General features: G+C 34.8%; 1 protein-coding gene across 1 annotated transcript; it reads left to right on the top strand.

Annotated features, from left to right (window-relative positions):
• Nucleotides 1-13901: 13901 nt before the first annotated feature.
• Nucleotides 13902-20439, top strand: LOC133830290 (homeobox protein knotted-1-like 6). The gene is made up of 5 exons (XM_062260232.1): nucleotides 13902-14304; nucleotides 14558-14680; nucleotides 14810-14957; nucleotides 19638-19894; nucleotides 20104-20439. Exons 1-5 carry the CDS (start codon nucleotides 13984-13986, stop codon nucleotides 20269-20271), a joined length of 1017 nt encoding a protein of 338 aa, XP_062116216.1. The 5' UTR covers nucleotides 13902-13983; the 3' UTR covers nucleotides 20272-20439.
• Nucleotides 20440-21273: the final 834 nt, after the last annotated feature.

Below are 21273 nucleotides of genomic sequence, written 5' to 3' on the forward strand. Positions count from 1 at the left end.
GCTAGCAACAAGGTGGTCACAGGTCAGGTTTCCATCCTCAATAAATTATGTCATGTATTATTTGATTCGGGAGCCACCCATTCGTATATTTCGTTAGGAATGATAGATAAACTAGACAAACCTAGTGAAAGATTTAGAACTAGGTTTGCAACCGAGTTGCCTTCGGGCAAAGTAGTTCTATCATCACGAATTGTACGAGGCGTACCAATCAAGATTGAGGACAAGGAACTAGAAGGAGACCTGATAGAGCTGGTGATCAAAGACTTCGACGTCATACTAGGCATGGATTGGCTAGCACGGCATGGCGCAACGATCGACTGCAGACGCAAGAAGGTGACATTCGATACTCCTGACGGCCAGAAACTGTGCTTCATGGGACAAGCTTCAGGACTACGCACACCGTTAGTATCATCTCTCAAAGCTCAGAGAATGATGGAGAAAGGATGTCAAGCATTCTTAGCCAACATCACAAATGTGGAGAAGGAGACATCACTCAAAGTTGGAGATGTTCGAGTCATACAAGAATTTCCAGAAGTTTTCCCCGATGACTTGCCAGGATTGCCGCCAACTAGAGAAATAGACTTCACGATAGAATTAGTACCGGGCACCGAGCCTATCTCTAAGGCACCATACCGGATGGCACCTACGGAACTCAAGGAGTTAAAGACGCAGCTACAAGAACTCCTAGACTTGGGTTTCATTAGGCCAAGCCATTCACCATGGGGAGCTCCGGTACTATTCGTGAAAAAGAAGGACGGAAGTATGCGCATGTGCATAGACTACCGTGAGCTGAATAAAGTAACGATTAAGAACAAATACCCGCTACCTCGGATTGATGATTTGTTTGATCAACTCCGAGGCGCGACTGTATTCTCTAAGATCGATTTACGGTCCGGGTATCATCAGCTCAAGGTAAAGGGGGAAGATATTCCTAAGACAGCCTTTAGGACTCGTTATGGACATTACGAGTTCTTGGTTATGTCTTTTGGTCTTACTAACGCGCCAGCCGCGTTTATGGACTTAATGAATAGGGTCTTCAAGGACTACTTGGATAAATCCGTCGTTGTGTTCATCGACGACATTTTAATTTACTCCAAGAATGAAGTGGAGCACGAGGAACACTTGAGGATAATTTTGACGCGATTGAAGGAGCACCAACTCTACGCGAAGTTCAAGAAATGCGAGTTTTGGCTCTCACAAGTGGCGTTCCTCGGGCACATCATATCGAAAGACGGAGTTGCAGTAGATCCATCGAAGGTAGAGGCCGTGAAAGATTGGCCTAGACCAAAGAACGCGTCGGAAGTAAGAAGCTTCTTAGGGCTAGCAGGTTACTATAGAAAGTTTGTAGAGGGCTTTTCTAAAATAGCCACTCCACTCACCAACCTGACCCGGAAGCAACAAAAGTTTAACTGGAATGATAAGTGTGAGGAAAGCTTCCAGTTGCTTAAGGATAAGCTTTGCTCAACACCAGTACTTAGTGTCCCAACACCCAACGACAAGTTTGTTGTCTACTGTGATGCATCAAAGTTAGGATTGGGATGCGTACTGATGCAAAATGACAAGGTGATAGCCTACGCGTCACGTCAGTTAAAGGAGTATGAACAACGCTATCCAACTCACGATATGGAGTTGGCAGCGGTGGTCTTTGCGTTAAAAATCTGGCGCCATTATCTTTACGGAGAACGGTGCGAGATTTATACGGACCACAAAAGTTTAAAATACTTCTTTACTCAGAAGGAGCTTAACATGAGGCAGCGCCGGTGGTTGGAATTAGTAAAGGATTACGACTGCGAAAGCCTATACCACCCGGGGAAGGCAAACGTAGTTGCCGATGCACTTAGCCGAAAAAGTTATGGGAACTTAGCAGCCTTATCCGGAATAGAAAAGCCACTACAGCAGGAGCTTATCAGTGCCGAAATAGAAGTGGTTGTAGGCAAGCTGGCTAACTTGTCTATCCAATTGAATCTGCTAGAAGACATACGGAATGGTCAGAGACATGATGATTCACTAGCAACGCACATGAATGCAGTCCGAGAAGGCAAGACTACAGATTTCTCAATATCCAGTCAAGGTTTATTGAGATATAAGGATCGGGTATGCGTGCCAGACAATCAGAGTATTAAGAAGACGATCCTAGAAGAAGCGCACAGTACTCCGTACTCAGTTCATCCAGGGTCTACCAAGATGACTCATGACATCAAGGCAGTCTATTGGTGGCCAGGGATGAAGAAGGACATAGCGGAATATGTATCTAAGTGTCTGGTATGCCAGCAAGTGAAGGCGGAGCATCAGCGGCCTGCAGGATTATTGCAACCACTTAGCATACCGGAGTGGAAGTGGGACGATATAGCCATGGACTTCGTGACGGGTCTGCCAAAGACAAATAAGCAGCATGATTCTGCTTGGATAGTCATAGATAGACTAACCAAGTCGGCTCATTTTCTGCCTGTTAAGACTTCTTATACGGCAGACCAATATGCAGACATCTACATTCAAGAGATTGTACGATTGCATGGAATCCCCAAGACGATAGTATCAGATAGAGGATCAGTGTTTACGTCAAGATTTTGGAGAAGCTTACAGCAAGCCATGGGTACTAAGTTAAGTCTTAGTACAGCTTTCCATCCTCAGACAGATGGGCAGTCCGAGCGTACAATTCAGATTTTAGAGGATATGCTACGCGCATGTGTACTTGACTTCGGAGGATCGTGGAACAAGTACTTACCGCTGATCGAGTTCTCGTACAACAATAGCTACCAGTCGACGATCGAGATGGCACCTTATGAGTTGCTATATGGAAGAAGGTGTCGATCACCGTTGCACTGGGACGAGGTAGGAGAAAGGCAGCTTCTAGGGCCCGAAGCTGTTAGACAAGCACAAGAAGCAGTAACGCTTATTAGACAGCGTATGCTTGCTGCTCAAAGCCGACAGAAGAGCTATGCGGATACCAAGCGACGCGATGTGGAGTTCCAAGTTGGAGATCAAGTCTTCCTGAAGATATCTCCTATGAAGGGTGTCAAGCGGTTCGGGAAGAAAGGCAAGCTCAGTCCCCGATTCTTAGGTCCTTTTGAGATATTGGACAAAGTGGGACCAGTTGCGTATAGACTAGCCCTACCGCCAGCACTAGCCGATAGTCACAACGTCTTCCACATCTCGATGTTACGCAAGTATGTGTCAGACCCATCTCACGTCCTCAAGTACGACACCATAGCACTCCAGAAGGACTTAAGTTACGAGGAACGACCGATTAGCATCCTAGATAGGGGGATGAAGCAGTTACGGTCCAAGAGCTTTCCTATAGTTAAAGTCCTGTGGAGCAATAGTTCTGAACGCGAGGCAACGTGGGAGTTGGAAGAGGACATGCAGAGCCGGTATCCGGAGTTATTTGGTAAGTAAATTTCGAGGACGAAATTCTTTTTAGTAGGGGAGAATTGTAGAGTCCAAGAACTTTACTTAGCTAATTGTTTAGTAGTATTATAGTATGTTTAGTGTTATCATTGTTACTTTGGATTTTTGGTTCAGACCGGGAGTTATTTGGACACTCATAGTAGTACTTATAGATTTTCTAAGTTTAACCTATAGTTTAAGAATATTAAGTATAACCTAAGGTTTGATTAATGTGGAATATATTATTATATTATAAGGTTTAGACATCAACCAATAGGATTTTAAGCACATGTTTTGAATGGTAATTAAGGATTTAATATTTTTGAGGATTAAATTAAATAAGGGTAAAAGTTTGAATGTATAGGGTCAGTCAGCAGCTTTGAGCACGTTGAGGGCTTAGTCAAGGCTGTTTACTCCATTCAAACTCAGCTAAAAATGTGTAAATTCGTGTTTAAATATTCAGCGTATGCCGATATATCGCAGCTATAGGGGGCGATATGTCGCAGCACGTAGATACGGAAAACACGAATCGATGCACGGTCGCCTCGGGAACAAAGGTCCAGGCGATATATCGCCTATAGGGGGCGATATATCGCCTCCACCAGCATGAATTCAAATACATTTGAATTCTTTTCCCTTCAGCCATTCAAACTCCTTCAACAGTCCAGCATCTTCTGAACGAGTCTTCAGCCTCTGCTGAACGATTATTCAAATGATTTTCACCTAAAAAGCCATTATTTTTATTCAAGTAAAATCAAGATATTTTCATTCCCAAACTCTATAAATAGGACCTAGTACCCAGCCATTATTCACCATTTGCTCTAAGTTCAGAGGCTGCTAGTGTTAAGTGAGTGTGAGAGTGTAAACACTTGGTTTGGGGAAAAACTATAAGCTTAAACATCATAAGCTTATCAAACACTTGGGAAGTGAGTTCTATAGTATTTCGGTGGAGGTTAGATTGATCTTGCAATCTTTGAGGTAAACCCAAAACTCTAGTCCTTTCTGTATTCTATGTTATTTCTTTTCTCAAAACCTTCTACTCAGTCCCCTAACCTTATTCTTATTTTTGGTTAGGGAATCCAAGTTCTTAAGCACTTAAGTGGTGGTAAGCATATTTTCGTTTAATGGTTTAGTCTTCCTATTCTCTTTCATTTCATCTCCTTTCTTTAGACTCACCCTTGTTCATTGTGGTTTTAGGAGTGTTCCAAAAGTCCTAACTCAGTCCATTTTATCCCGGTAACTTTGGTAAGGAAAATAGGCTAGAATTAATATGTTATGTGCTTATGTTATCTATATGTTTATGTTATTAAAAGTGTTATGATATGTATATGTGTATGTAGGCTTGGGCATATGACCCATATGACTAACAAGACCCTAAATGGGTTATGGGCATATGACCTACTTAGCTAGTAGGACCCCATTAACCCCATGGGCATATGCTTGTTTAGTCTATGGGACCCCAAGTAATAATGGCCATTATAATAAGTGTATGTTATATGTATTATGTTAAGTCCTTATGTTTTCTTATGAAATTATGTATGTGACTTTGTGTTAGATTTTCCTTACTGGGCATTAGGCTCACTCCTTTCTGTTTATGTGCAGGAAAATAAGTTTATAGGTGGTAAGATTCGTGACGCTTGGAGGATGTGTATCGATGAGGAATGGAGTCAAGGGGCCGAGCGTTATTCGATTCGAGGATATAGTCTCCTTTTATGTTTTTATGGTTTTTATGTGTATTTTCCGCATTATTATGAAATGTCTTTTATTTTAAATCTTGTTTTGTTTTAAAGACAATGGGATCCCAAAATCCTTCTTAGTATTCGTTTTTTTTGTAAATAACTCTTATTTTCAAGTTACTCAATAAATTATGGTATTTTCGTAAAATGTAAGTTTTTATGTATAGTTTCGATAATGGTCCAATTAGTCTAGATTAGTGGGTCATTACATAGTCACACATGTAATCAGTTAAACACATATATAAATCAATTATGCCCTCCTGGCACGCTAATCAAGACACTAAGCCCTATTAGCAATTTTGGGTCGTTACAAAATACCTTTGTTTCTTCAATATCATTCCCAGTAGTTTCCTCATTCTTATTTGCTGCATCATTCTTGTCATCTTCAATTACCATATCTCCAGCAACATCTTCTTGCATTGCTTGAATTCATTCATAAAAAACTTGGGTAAAACTTTTATTCTAAAAAAACTTATCATTTTTCTTTAAAACAACACTACCACCAGAAGCATCACCAACATCATCCTTCCTCCCAAATAAACCATTCACACCAGCCTCAATGCCACTTATTTCACTAGAACAGTCAGCTCCCACAAAACCACCATCTACATGATCAATATCAACATTAATGCCACATGATTTTTGCCTCAACTCACCTAAGATGTCCATGAAAGTCTTGTGTCTTATATCTTGATCATTTTTCAAATTAACCAACATCTCCACCAATGCCCCATGTCTAGATTCACTAGTAGACTTTAACATTGCAATGTCCTTAGACATATTGTTACACTTCTTTTGACAATCATCCAAAATAATTTCAGATCAGAAAAGACAAATGTCACACAAGGAGCATAATATGATAAAAGAGCATCACTTGTTGGTTTCTTGGGAGGAGCAACAAAATCATCATCTTCAAAGTCAACAACATTCAAATCCTTATTGCACTGAAAAAACACCTTCAGGCTTGAAGGCATTGTTCTCTTCATCAGTGGGCAAAACTTTCACAATTTTGGTCTACAAATAACAAATCAGTAACATTAGTTTCAAAATAAAAAACATCAAATAATTTCATAAATAAAGAGAAACAAAAAAATAAAAATTTACCTTATGTAATGAAAATACATTCCTCTCAAGCTCCTTATGAGATGGAATTACAAAAGATGACCAATTTATAATCCTAGGCAGAACACAACTAACCTTTTCACAATAAGTTCCCTCTAAACTAAGAATAGATTCGTAAATGAAAACTTGAAAAGCAAATGGCAATCCATTCAACTTATAGGTTGGGTAAGAAAAACTTGTCTAGTAATAAAAACTTCATTTTGCCTTAAAGCATCTCTCAATGATGAGAGAGTCACATTAAAATTTTCTTACCCCATGGAAAATGATTAAAACCACCACTATCACAATGATACAGGTCAGTTTTTTCAATGTTCTTCTCTTTTTTGCCAAGCATACAGAAAGTTAGTGATGAGGTAAAGTACAACGATCCTAACAACCTCATCATCATTATCAAAATTGGCAGTCTTAAACCTTTCTTCAACAATAATTCTTGAAATGCCCCTTGTATGGTCACCAAAAAATTTAGAATACAATCCAATAGGATTACTATTCTTAATTCCACCTCTATCAATGTCACCAAACACATTTAACCCAACCAATAACAAAAATTCAACCAATGAAAACCTAATCAGTTTCCCACAAACTTTAAACCACATTTCATTTAAGTTTGACTGGTCAACTTCCCTCAACAATACATGGTGAACCAATTTAGCTTGATTAGCATAGGATTTAATGTTTAGAAAATGACCAAAACAAGTCTTACTAAACAAATCCTTTTGAGTCTCAGTCAATTTTTCAAAGATCACATTGAAAACCACAATGAAAATTGACTCTTGCACTATAATGATCTTCATGTTTGATAAAACATTCCATAAGCTGCATAGAATAATGGACAACCAACATTAGCAAACTTGTAACATAATTTTACAGAATAACAAAATATATCACCAAACTTGAAACATATAATTTACATCTACATAAAATTAGACCAGGACATTAACAACGTTAACAACCCTGTGACATATCTTTACAAAAACATAACACAAGTTAACAACATCAAAACAAATATAACATGGTATGTATAAAATAGAACTATTATCTTGCAACTTGAATAAACAAAAATTGTAACCGCTATTAAAAGAGCAATAAAACATGTAAAATATTCGAAACATACTAAACCTATATTGTATACAATTATAATGTACATAACTCAGATCAGAGCATTAACAAATTTGAAAACATATTTCAAGAAGATAGAACCTATATTCTACAAAACCATAAACTACCAACTTAGGACCTGTAACATATATTTACATAAAACAAAAACATGTTTACAACATCAGTAATTACATTAACAGCCCTGTAACATATCGTTACATAAACTTAGCACATATTAACAACATCTAAACAAACAGAGCCATTATCTTCCAACTAGAGCAATTAAATTAAAAAAAATTGAATCAACTTTTAACTAAGCAATAAAATATGTAAATAACTCTGAAACACATTGTTCATATATTATATAAAACAATAACAAACAAGTTTGGGAAAATAATTAAAAAATATTATAACATCTATTTACATAACCATAACAAACATCTTCAAAATAGATAACATGAAAAAAATTAAATGAAACAACAAAAAATACCTTCGGTTTAGCCAATAAAATAACATTCTTCTTCATTTTTTTTTGTTAGCCTTGCACTTTACTCGACTAGAGCCTCCAATTGTTAGTTTCTTTCCACTAGCTTTGCTCTTTGACAATGGAACATATTTTCTCTTCAACTGTTTCCCGATAAACTCAGCACTCACATGCACGTCGGCCTCTTTCAAATCATCTGAACCAGCAACATCACCACTGTTTACATTAGGAATGGAAGAATTCAATGAATCCTTCAAAACAGCTTTGCCTTTAGGCAACGGAGAAGGTTTTGTAACGACCCAAAATTACTAATAAGGCTTAAGGGCCTTGATTAGTGTACCAGGAGGGCATAACTAGATTATATGTGATTTAATGATTAAAAGCATGTTATATGATTATTTGAATATTTGTGATGCATGAATATGTGTATTAGTATGCATGTAGGCCCTGATTAGGTTAGAAGGGCATAATCGTAATTTTGGCCCGTTGAGGGCATAACTGTATATATATGCGATAAATTGTCGAGACCACATTATTATGTAGATATATTTGTAATCTGTGACTCGAGACGATCCTAGTGAGCGGTTCAGCAAAAAAGTAATGGCGGGGATTTATACCTGGCTCGGGATGAGCCTGGGGGTATTTATGGGAATTTAGAGAATATATTGGAGTCTATTTTGATATTGGGGAATATAATTGGTGATTAGTTAGGTGTCGGGAAGTAAGCGGTAAATATTAGAGACACTCGAGGAATTAGCGGGATTGGGTGTAAACCAAAATGCCCCTAGGTTGATTTAGAGGCTTAGGAATTATGGGAGGGTAACATGGTCATTTGGCTTATAAGGGATAAGTATTATTAGGCTTTATACCTTAGTGGAATATGTAGAAGTTTTTAGAAGTCTGAAGGAAAGAAAGAAAAGAAAAGGAAAAAAAAGGGAATTAAGAGTCTATTTTTCTCTCTCTCGGTTTAAGCTTTTCTTCAAGGAGTTTTGAGCTGAAATTCAGGGAGAGTTTGGGCAGGAGCTTGAGGCTAGGGTCCTTGGTCTAGCTTGAGGAATTAGCAAGGATTTAGCAAGATAATTCCATCCACTTGAGGTAAGGTCTAAGGTTGTTTTTCAGTTTCTAGTTCTTAGTATTAATATGTATTTTGAGCTGAGCTTTGATGGGAAATTCTAGGGAGTTGAGGCTGAAGCTTTGAGGAGGTGCAGGCTAAGCTAGTGTGGAGGATAACCTAAGTTGAGCTCATCCATCAGAGGTAAGAAACTCTAGTTTCAAGTTTTGTGATTTCTGTGGTTTTGCTGAGATTTTGAGCTTGGTTCAGCCATGGTGGATTTTTTGTTTTGGGGTGCATGTGATTGAATCTCTTGTGGTTGAGACTTATGGGATGAGTTGAGGATGTTGGGAGGCTTGTTTTGAAGTTTGGTTGAGGTTTGGTTGGGTTTTGGAAAGGTTTGGCTCGGGAAAGTTCGAAGGAGAAAGAGTTGTGCTGGGCTGTGTTGTGACTAGCGCTACAACGCTAGTCACTGGGCACTACAACGCTAGGTCCCAAAGTTTATGAGCCTTTTGGCTCTGTTTGTAGCGCTATAGCGCTCTCCTTAGGGCGCTGTAGCGCTACCCTATTTCCATAAATGGGTTTTTGGGTTATTTCTTAGGGTTTTTTTGCTTGGGGGCTCGGGGTTTGATTCCACCACCCCGTTTGGTGGAATTAGGGCTTCCTAAGGGCTCGGGATTGGTCCCAAGACTAGGATTTTGGATTTGAGGTTTGGTGATGATTCTGATCTATGGCTGTGACTAGGTGTACGCTAGGGCTCAGACGGGATCGTGCTTGAGGATCAAATTGAACACAGTTAGCGAATCTAAAGGTAAGAAAACTACACCCGATTATGTGATTGTGTTGGGACTAAGTGCTCCCTATATCTGTATAATGTCATAGATGGTGTTATGCCTTGGGACATGTGATAAATGGCCTAAGAGTGCCGTAATCAATATTTGCGCACAGGGCGTGGCTCGACCACTGGTAGCTGAGGACAGCTTAATATTCACTGAGGTCGGTTTAAGCGGGCAGGAGTCAGTGGGATAAACAGAGGGTGCGGCCTAAGGGTGTTAACCCTGATTATCATATGTGATTTGATTATTGATAGGAGGTGATGTACTTAGTATGTTGCATACTTGATTAATGTGAATATCTGGAATGATGAGTATATGAGTATGTTGTATGAGTTATCTGGTTGTTTATTTGATGATTATGCTTTGTTATTGTGTTTTCTTGCTGGGCCTCGGCTCACGGGTGCTATGTGGTGCAGGTTAAGGCAAGAGCAAGGTGGACCAATCCTGAGTTGGAGAGCTTTGGGGCTGAATGTACATAGTCAGCTAATCAGCCGCCACGGCAGAGGGGTGATACAGGACGGGGAGAACCTAAATGTCTATTTTGCCCTTAGAGTGGCTAGTAGCTGTACTTTTGTTTTGAATTTTGTAAACTGTCTTTTAACTTTATTACTTTTGGGATCTCATGTAAAAATGTTTGATTATAAGAAATGAAACTTTTGAGACCGAAATCTTTTAACCCTAGTACAACTTTAGTTATTATAACACGTTCCCAACTAGATGACTTGATTAGCTAGTCTCGCACATTTGTAAACACACAGTGTAACGGTCTTGACTATCCAGGGCGTTACATGTTACTCTTCAATGCTTCCCCCTTAGACTCGACGGACTCTTGATTCTCAGCTTCCTTCGAGTCACCTGAGCCAGAAACTGCACCACCCTTCCCAACAGGAGATGCAATCCCCGAACGAGTGACAACCATTTTTTCGATAATTAATGGCAAACAAATTTGAAAAAGATAAGAAACTCAAATCACTAAATAAATCCGAACAATTAGGTTTTCTGATGAAAAGTATAAAAAGTGAAAAAATGGAAGATGAAAAGATGAGAGAGAAATAAAATCAAATATAAAAAAGAAGAAAGAGAAAAGCTTCGAAAAAGTAAAAATAGAGAGAGACAAAATAATACAAGAAGTTTCTATGATTATTTTAATATAAATTTGTTTTAAAATAGCTTTAAAATAAGGGAATATACTCATTTGGTACCCTATATTTTTGCAAAGTATCATTTTGGTACCCTCTGTTTTCAATAATACTCATATGGTACCTTGTATTTTAAAATCGTACATATTTGGTACCCTAAACTCAGATTTGATAGATAAAATTTTATCAATTTAATCAAACTGCTGTCAATTATGTAAGTTATAAATTTAAATTTAATTACATATAACTGATGACAGTTTGATCATATTGACAAAATTTTATCTATCAAATCTGAGTTTAGGGTACCAAATATGTACGATTTTAAAATACAGAGTACTATATGAGCATTATTGAAAACAGAGAGTACCAAAATGATACTTTGCAAAAACATATGGTACCAAATGAGTATATTCCCTTAAAATAATAAGAGTTGAATACCATAAATTTGATATAAAATAACGTATAAAAATAAATAACCGTATATTTCAAATTTTTTTTTTGCTTTCTACAGTGTATTCCATAATTTTCTCAAAATTCAGACCAACAAACAAATTTATGGTAATAGATTTGGCCATATTATAATACTATTAAATAAATAGTATTCAAATTATTATTAGATTGGTCTTACATGTGTTATTGAATCGACTTGGTATTTCCCAAAACTCTTACGCCATTAGCGGGACGTATTTGGACTCAAGCTCTTGACCTTTCGATTAGCGTAATTTTTTTTTTGGCGGCCCATGGATATGTTCTTTAGCTAGCTAGACAATGACGTCTAATTTGTAATAATTTTCTCTCAATTTGGCTAGTGATAGTCTATTTGGACAAAAAAAACTATCTTCAATTATATAATTCTTACTCTTTATTTTACCATATATATTTTTTAAAATAATATTTAGTTATATTGTTTTGTGTTATTATTATTTAAAAAAATACATAATTTCAAAATTGTGTCACAGACTTTTCAAAAGTTTGGGCCAGATTATAATAGTATCTAAACAAATTATACATGTAATATTATTTGGATAAAATATAGAAAATGATAAAAAATAATGACATAACAAAGCTAATATCTTTATTTCTAAAATTATAAAGAAATAATTATTTTATATTGTTGATTGCTTAAATTGTCATTTTTTATAATTTTATTTATTTATTTAGAATCATATGATTTTAATATTATAGTATATGTATATTGGTTTTGTTTAATTAATTTTTATTTTAAAGTTATATTGATTTCTTAAGTTTTTTTTTATGGATTGTTGATATATTATTTTTCAACTAATATATATATTTTTTGTGGTATGATATATAATTTTTTTTTATGATATTTAGTTTCTATTTTATTATACATAATAGTAGTATATAATTTTGTATCATGATATAGTATATACATTTTGAGTAATAATTTTGTATGTATTGTTGGCATATTGTTTTTCAACTCAGTATATGTATTTTGTGGTATGATATATCATTCAACAACTTATAAAAAACGAAAAAAATCAAAATAACTTTAAAATAAAAACTAATTAAACAAAATTAATATACGTGTACTATAATATTAAAATATTTAGAACAAACTAATATTTTATTAAATGACATATTTAGTAATATATAATATTAAAAAGATGATTAGACTATTTTATTACAAAATTAAAAATATAGACATTTACTTAATTTCACACACCATTATAACCATTGTTCAGAAGACTCGAATTATTTACTAACTTAATAGTCATGAATATCAATGCAATTGTAAGCAATGACGGATGTAATTGTTTTAATAATTTTCTTCAAAAATTATTTATTTGGCCACCTTCAATATTTTTCTTACCTTCTAGCCCCTCTCAAATTAGACTCTACGTCAAAAGTAATATAAATATGATTTTTTATTAATAAAGGTATAGTATTTGTGTAATTATTTATTCTATTTTCCTTTTTTCTTTTAATATTTTTATTAAAAAATGGATAATTCTATTTTTTTATTTGAAAAGTTATTAATTCCTTGTTAAAGGAGTACTATGATTAAAACTTCTTATTTTAAACTCTTAGCCGATTTCTGTCTCCAAAAATATATATTGGAGTATTTTTTTTTAACAGAGCGTTCATTGTAGTTATAACATCATTTTTACAAATTTTAAAAAAAATATATGATAAGTTTATAGTACCAAAAATATAATTTTTAATATTTTTTGAAATTTCAGTTTACAGGTGTGTTCTAAAAAATACAAATTTTTTTTCCGAATAAACAATTCAAAATTTTTAAAAAATGTGCAGGATATATATTGCACAGCACACATTGTGAATTTGAACTATTTACATTTCGAATTAAGTAGTATTTTTTAAAAAGAAGAATTAAGTAGTATTTTCTCCAAATCGTTCTATACGAAAATATCACAATTTTTTTTATATTTTTATACGATAAAAATTCTTTCGGATTTTCTTTTTTTAGAGTTCATTCAAATTATTTTATTTATTAAATTTTTTAAACCCAATAATAATAAAGTATCAGAATTACATTTACATCACATCGGACCATATATCATGTGATGTTCAAAATATTTTGCATGAGAAATAGTCAAACTGCATAAATCTCAAATTGCAAGTGCTCACAGTGCAAACTCAAATGACTTTTTTTTTTTGTATATATTTTAATTAATTAATTTTTATTTTTTTAAAAGTTAGAGCTTTGATTGGGAGGGAGCAAAGTGGAGTGGGGTTTTCAGTTTTCTTTCATGGGAGTAGCATCGTTGACAAAACATGGGCTCACTTTTTTGACCACAGTCAAATAGAGTGTGCACTTCACGCGCCCCAATATGCGCCTACGATTTTTATCCTCAGTTTTTCATCTTTTCTCTCTCAGAGAGATAGGCTCCAGTTTCTTCTTGTTTGTACGCTAAAATTTACTCTTCCCTAGACAGAAACTAATCCAAAATTAAAAATGATTTAATTTCAATTAATTAATCAATTAATATCATAAAAAATAAATTACATTTAAATATAAAAATCCATTTCTCTCTCTTCCTTTAGCTTCATCACACTTCCAAACTCAGCCCTTCACTCGTTCCATCCATTTTATATATATAATTGTGTGTGTATGTATGTATATCGGTAAAAAGAGAGAGTAGCCATGATGGATAATGATCTGTACGGCCTAGGCGGTTACTCGGAGCAATCGTCAATGGCGCCGCCGCATGGCTTGGTTGCTCCGGCGGCGGATGATTACCTGTTGAGTAGTACTACTCTCGAAGCCGTTGCTGGTTTCGACGATCACGATAGGGTTCATCATGCTTTCGGATCCGACTCTATCTTTCCGGCTCCTCCGTCTTCGGCGGTATCGGATGCTGCCTCAATGGCGACCTCCGACGACGTTTCATGCGAAATCAGAGCCAAAATTGCCACTCACCCTCTCTACCCCAAGCTTCTAGAAGCTTACATCGATTGCCGAAAGGTCGAAGATAAATAAATTTAGAAAGTAATGAAAATGTTAGAAAATTATAATAATAATAACTTATCTATACGATGATCCGCTTATTGCGGAGGTAAAAACCTGAAATGTGATTAATACGTACATTTCTGTACTTTTTTTTCCTATTTTCTCTCATATTTTCTCAGTAGCCAACCACATGTTTTGGATTCTTTTTAAGTGCAATAACGGTAAAAATTGCTATTGCTCTGAATTTTAATTAATTAATTTGGTTCAGGTGGGAGCGCCACCAGAATTGGCAAGCTCGTTGGATGAAATCCGGCGAGAAAGTGAAGTCTCTGATAATAGAACCGCCGCTTCGACTTTTGTCGTTTCGGATCCCGAGCTCGATGACTTCATGGTCATTTTCGTGATTTCAATTTTCTTTTTCTTCTTCTACTACTGTGTAAATGGATATGAAACCCTAGATGGTCAACACATCATTCTCCTTCTTTCTTTGATTTTAAATTAAAATCTAATATAATTTCAGGAAAGTTACTGTGGTATACTAGTGAAGTACAAATCGGATCTATTAAGGCCATTTGATGAAGCAACGAGCTTCTTGAACGAGATGCAAGCTCAACTCAACTCTCTCAGTTGCAGTACGACTACTACTACTTCAACCAGCTATGTTTCAGGTCTAGTATTAATCTGATCGTTTTTATATATAAATATGTATGTGCAAGTCTTTTTCATTTTGTTATACCTAATATGGTTGTGTTTTATGAATTATGATGTGGATTTCTTATTATAAAAATTAATTAAAAAAAAATGAGAGAGAGAGAGTGAGAGTCAGATCACATGAAGAACAGTGAGATAGTTGTCGTTGTTGTTGTTGTTGTAGTAGTTCCCAGGCTTGATAAAAGTATGGTTTCTGATGATTAAAGGAATATTAAATAAATATTGACACTTATTCTCGCTAAGAAACAAGGGGTCGTTTCAGTGATTATTGGTTGAGTTGTATATATTTAAATATATGGGTATATAAAATCTTTATTCATCATTAACCAAACTCTAGGGTTTATGTTGATGGTTGATTTTAAATTCCCTAGATATGTTTAAAATAAAAATAGGATTTTGACATTTTCTATGTAAATTTAGGGCTTCTTGTATGTATGGTTACTTAATTCTATATATAGCAATGAGAAAGAGAGCTGCTTACAGCATATAAAGATAAACGTTGAGTCCTCCCTATTCAATACGACTGTGTTTCTGTTTTTCTAGACAGCTGGATGATTTGACATCTCGGGGTTTTATTTATATTAGCTAAGTTTACAATAAATAAGTTGGAAATTATTTCGTGATTAAATGTTGAAGTTGAATTATATGACATTAAATTAAATGTTAAACTATTGAATGGGGAGGGATTTGACTATAATTGTGTCATATTATAATAGGGTCCTTCAGCAATATAGTTTATAAAATATATATATATATATATTGCTGGTCTATTATTTAGACTTGTAAAAATCAGGTAAAAAAAATACTCTTATAAATGATATCACCTGTTATCATTATAAATTTCTGTTTTTGCATTCTTTGCCTTGAAATTCCTTTGGCAAAAAAATAAGTCTCGAAGTTGAGTTTGGGGTTAAGAGTGGATCTGGATCCGGATGCAGATATAGATATATAGACCCTTTCTTTGCTTATAATTTTTTTTAAATGCTGTTCAAAAGTACGTATGTAATTAAACCCAAGTTGATAAGATCAAAATTACTTTATTATCATCCACATCATATGCACAAAATAGATTCCCACTTGAATCTTTGAGAGAACATGAAAAATATATATATATATATAAATAAAATAAATATATGCTCATATATATTGTCAGATGGAAGTACAATTAAGTTAAATTTTCAAAATATCATGTTTGCTCGTGCTAGGTGAGTAGTGTTGATCTCTCATGTTCTTTTGATCACTGTTGATGATCTCCAATACTTTTGAGGTTGTGTGAACACTTATTTAATAGGGTACAGATGGAGTTTGTCGCAGAAATTGTTATTTTAGTCTTACCTTTTGTGTTCAGAGCTATTAAGATTACACACATATAGTATGGTAATCACGCTATTTTTAGTATAGAAGCTATACTTTTCATCATGCGATGTATCCACCTAGTTGTGCGGCTTTGGAAATTGATTATATGGATTTGGTTTGGAAGCAAGTGCCTTAAAAGGTGAAAAGCTATAGAGTAAGTAATGAATAATATTATTTAGATTATTATTGAGAGAGACGTTAGGCTAAACAATATATATTATATATAGTTTTTGAGATGAGCTACTGCTTTTTTTGATGTCAAATATTATATCATATGTACATATGTGTACTTTGAGGGGTCTTTTGAATCACTTATGCACGTGGGCTCTTTGTTACCGATTGAAGTTATGGAGAACAGAATCATGAAGAAATGTTTTTGATTTTTTGAGGCTTATTACATACGAGTGGTTTTCTGATGCAGGCTTGTTCTCTACATAATTATTTAAAACTTACTATTTTCTATGAATATATAGGCATTTTTTTATTCTTCGTATTGTTACTGTAGTGTCAAATTTCTTGGTAACGTACCTAGCTAGTAGATTCTGTTATATACTCACGCTATGCCTCAAACATATTACACTCACATATAATATATATAGTGATTGGAAAGATGCTAATTTAGCCAAGTGACATTTCTTCTTTTATTATACAGATAAATTATAACTATATTTTTTTATATGACAGTATATATTATAAATATAGCAGATATTTCATCGATTTTTAAAAAATTTCAAATAACATAGTTTATACAGTCGTATAAACAAATTTGAGTTATAATTTCTTTACATACAAAAAATAGAGATGCACTTACCGGTAAAAGTTAAACCGACATCCTTACTATAAAATTTCTCATAATATATATAGAGAGAGAGAGAGAGGGGGGAGGGGTCGGCAAGAGCTAAATTAACATCCCTAGAAATATTATATATATAGAGAGGGGGGGGTGGGGGGGATTTTCTGGTGTTATCACATATTTTACTTTTGTTATGATTAAGCTGTGATTATCAATGTTATTGTTATAATAAGTTAAGTTGTTTGGCATGTTCTTCCCCCTAAAGATCCAAAAGAAACTTATTATATAGCAAACGTGTTAATCGCTAGCTGTTGTGCCTTAATTGCATTCACACACAAATAATTTATATACTTGGACAGGTGAATGGTTTGAGTGTCCAGAATGCATTAATTTCTTTTATCGAGTAAAATTTTTTATAACACATAAATATATTTGAAATGGCACATCAGTGATATGAACGTTTATTGATTTATTATTGAAGTCTGGCTCTAGCTTTCTATTGTTGTCTTTAGTTGTCCCCAGAAAAGTTTTAGTTGCACAGTTTCTTGAATGTTGATTTCATCCAAGTTTGGGCACTTGATAATTGACAATGCCAGTGAGTTTTCCTAGCTATGGAACTGTCTAAAAGTGAAAGTGTGGCACCGGGGGGCACTCATATACATATTGATTTTGCAAAAAAATCACCTATCATCCCAAACTAGTGTACTTCCACAAAATATGTTTTCGCTATAGTACTTAGGGTTTTGAGCTTTTGTGCATTAAGTCGTACTATTTTGGTCACTTATCATATCCAGACATTGCTCTTGGTACATCTCCATCTTGGTGTACTTTACTTTTATTTACCTTTGTAGTTTTATGCTACTATATCTAGACCCTTGTAGGGTGGAGGGAGAGATAGAATTTTTTGTTTTGCAAGAAGGAGAGAGAGGAAATGAGAGGAGAAGAGAGATGGATTGTCTCCAAACTTATTATGATGGATTTAAGAAAAAAAAAACAAAAATAAATGTTATAGTCAAATTTTTTTTTTTAAATAATAAATATATTTTAAAAAAATAATCCTACCTACTTCACTGTTCACTCGCAGTGCCAAATAACATAAAAGAATAACCATTAATCCTTCGTATTCTCCAATTCTCCATCCATCCTTGTCACCCTCTTTCCTACTAAAGACAGCTTTTACTCCCTTCAATTAATGCAAATCCAAAATAAATCCTTTAGGTTTGAACATTCGTGCTTTTCTTTTTTATTCTTGAACATTCCTGCTTGTTTAATCTTTTTGGTAGAGAATAGAATTGTAGATGGAAAGTATGTGAGATCATCATACATTTATAAGAGCATGAGTTACTTTATTCATTAGTTTTGAGATAGAACTTTATGCTTCTTATCATGTATTATTTTCCACTTGCGATCGAGTCGTCTAAGATTGGTTTCAAAAATAGCCACCATCATAATCACACATAAAAAAGTATGTGAGATCATAATACTATTTACAAGAACATAAGTTACTCTACTCATTATTAACTGAACTGATTTTGAGATGAAACTTCATACTTCTTACTGTACCATTTCTACGTTATAACATTTTTCAACCATTAGGAATTTTTTTTATTGTAATGTAATCTAAGCGTTAATTAATTGAAAATATTTTTATTTTGACCAAATAGACTCCCGCAGTTGCCGCTGCAGACAGCTAGCTTTTAGAATTGACAGCAGTAGTGCTCACGGGCTGTGATTAGCTTCTGTCATCGCTCTCCTTGGTAATGTAATACATTTATAATTAATGCATGTATAAATGAACTACTATCAGTAACAGTAATAGCTCCATGACTTTTGAGAGCGTCGTTACTAATTATATATAAATAATAATTTGAATTTATATCTAAACTTACAGACGTCATAAGTTATTTGTAGAGAATACTATTATTATATTGTAGTAACATAACATAGTACTGCTTCACGTTTTATATACTACGTACCCTCTTTCTCCCCAACCAAATAAAGAAAGAAATATATTCAAACGAGGCTAAAGGGTAGCGAAATACCCAGTGGGCTAAAGCTGGTCGATGTTGGGGTTTACTTAGTGTTTGTCGTTTTGATAGCCGTACGACGTTACATTACCACTCACTGACCGCGATACGACACAACGTAACCCCCTTAATTTATGTGCGTGTGTGGGCCCCCCCGTGCATTGCATTGATGTGGTATAAGCCTGGTTGTGTTCCATCACATCGTCGTTCGTGCATGCGTGCGTGCGTGGGTGGCGGTGCAAGGTCTTGTCGTGGAGAGCTTTCTGTGGGTTCGCGTACGAAACCCCTCTTGGCACTTCAGTTAACCTCTCGTGTCTTTCAAATGTCTTCCTCTCTGAGATCTTTAGATAACTTTTCTTTCTTTTTAGTATTGCTTGCTTGGACTTATTCCCTTTTTTATTTTTTGACAAATAGAAAATTTATTGAAACAAACTAACTTGGTGTCTTTATTATTATTTCAGATGGAGAAGGTGGTGGTGGTTCATCAGAGGAGGAGCATGACCTTAGTGGAGGAGAAATGGAGGGAGGGGATACCCTACGGATGATCACACAAGAAGATCGTGAGCTAAAGGACAAGCTGTTACGCAAGTACAGTGGTTATATCAGCACTCTCAAGCACGAGTTCTCTAAGAAGAAGAAGAAAGGAAAACTACCCAAACAAGCTCGCCAAATCCTGCTTGACTGGTGGTCCTTGCACTACAGATGGCCATACCCAACGGTAACTCATCAATACTATATATAAAATTTATGTGCTTATACTCTGCGACCATAAATAATTAATTATAGTAACAGTGCTCTTAGAATGAAGCTCATCATGTTGAAAAATTGTCTCGTGATATCATGTTTACATGTCCTAGATCATGAAACATATATATACAATGGTGGTTTTGTGTATATATATATTTATGTATATATGTATATGTACAGGAAACGGATAAGATTCATTTGGCTGAGTTGACGGGGTTGGATCAGAAGCAAATCAACAACTGGTTCATCAATCAGAGGAAGCGCCATTGGAAGCCTCCGGAGAACATGCAAGTTGCCATAATGGAGGCTCATTCTCTTTATGGGTCATCCATATGCCATAATCAATAATTATTAATTTTTTTTTAATTGCATCTACTGTATATTCTCAAACACTAGACGTTGTTTTCATTTTTCCCTAATTATGCCCAAACCTTATTTAATTATATATATGTGTAAATTTATCTGGCTTTAATATTTTGCATCAATTAAGTTACATGTTTGGTGTTCTACTAGCTATACTGCAGTGCTTTAAATTTACAATAACTTTGTTGAAGAAAACTTCAATTCGGGGTGGTTGAGTTGGTGCTTAGAAAATAGGTATCATTGGCACTCTTGCCAGAGCAGGAGTTGCCACTTGGCCCCATCAGAGTTGTCGCTTGAGCCACATTAAGATCCATTCCTTAATTATGGTATTCAACAATCACACATGGACCATCCATGTTGGATTCAGTTGTCATATTTTTTAAAATTATATAATGAAAGTGTTAATCTTCCAGTAAACAACTAACCTTAGATAATTTTCAGAAATGACTAGAAGGGTCTATGCACTCATTCAATAAGTCGTTTTTAAAATAAATATTTAGTTTTCAGGATAGGCTGGAGGGGTTACAAATGATCCAACTTAAAACTCAGCTTCCTCGACAAAACTTCCTTAGTGAGATTTTGCACGACTTGATCAAAAGCACTTTTTCACAGTCACAATATATATGAGGAGTGTACCACATAAAGTGATTAGCCAATAACAATGTCAATATAATAAGCAATATCACCAAAATGAGCAAAAATTGTTTTAAGATTGTTAGAAAATTGACTAGTAATATTGCTTATAAATAAAACAAGAAGAGAGTACAATTATATTAAAATAAAATAAAACACATGTATTAGAAATAACGCTATTGATACCAAACCAAGTGTAGTGTATCACACTATCTCCTTAAATAGAGGATTGCTAATGACGTTGGTCTCCCTAGATAAAAAAATTTATGAACAATAACTAAGCACATTGCTTCTACTCCCATTAAACTAATGAATGTCTAAGAACACCACCAAGATCTGACTGGGGACTAAGAT

This window comes from Humulus lupulus, chromosome 4 (genome assembly GCF_963169125.1).
Source record: "Humulus lupulus chromosome 4, drHumLupu1.1, whole genome shotgun sequence".
In the NCBI taxonomy this organism is placed as follows: Eukaryota; Viridiplantae; Streptophyta; class Magnoliopsida; order Rosales; family Cannabaceae; genus Humulus; species Humulus lupulus.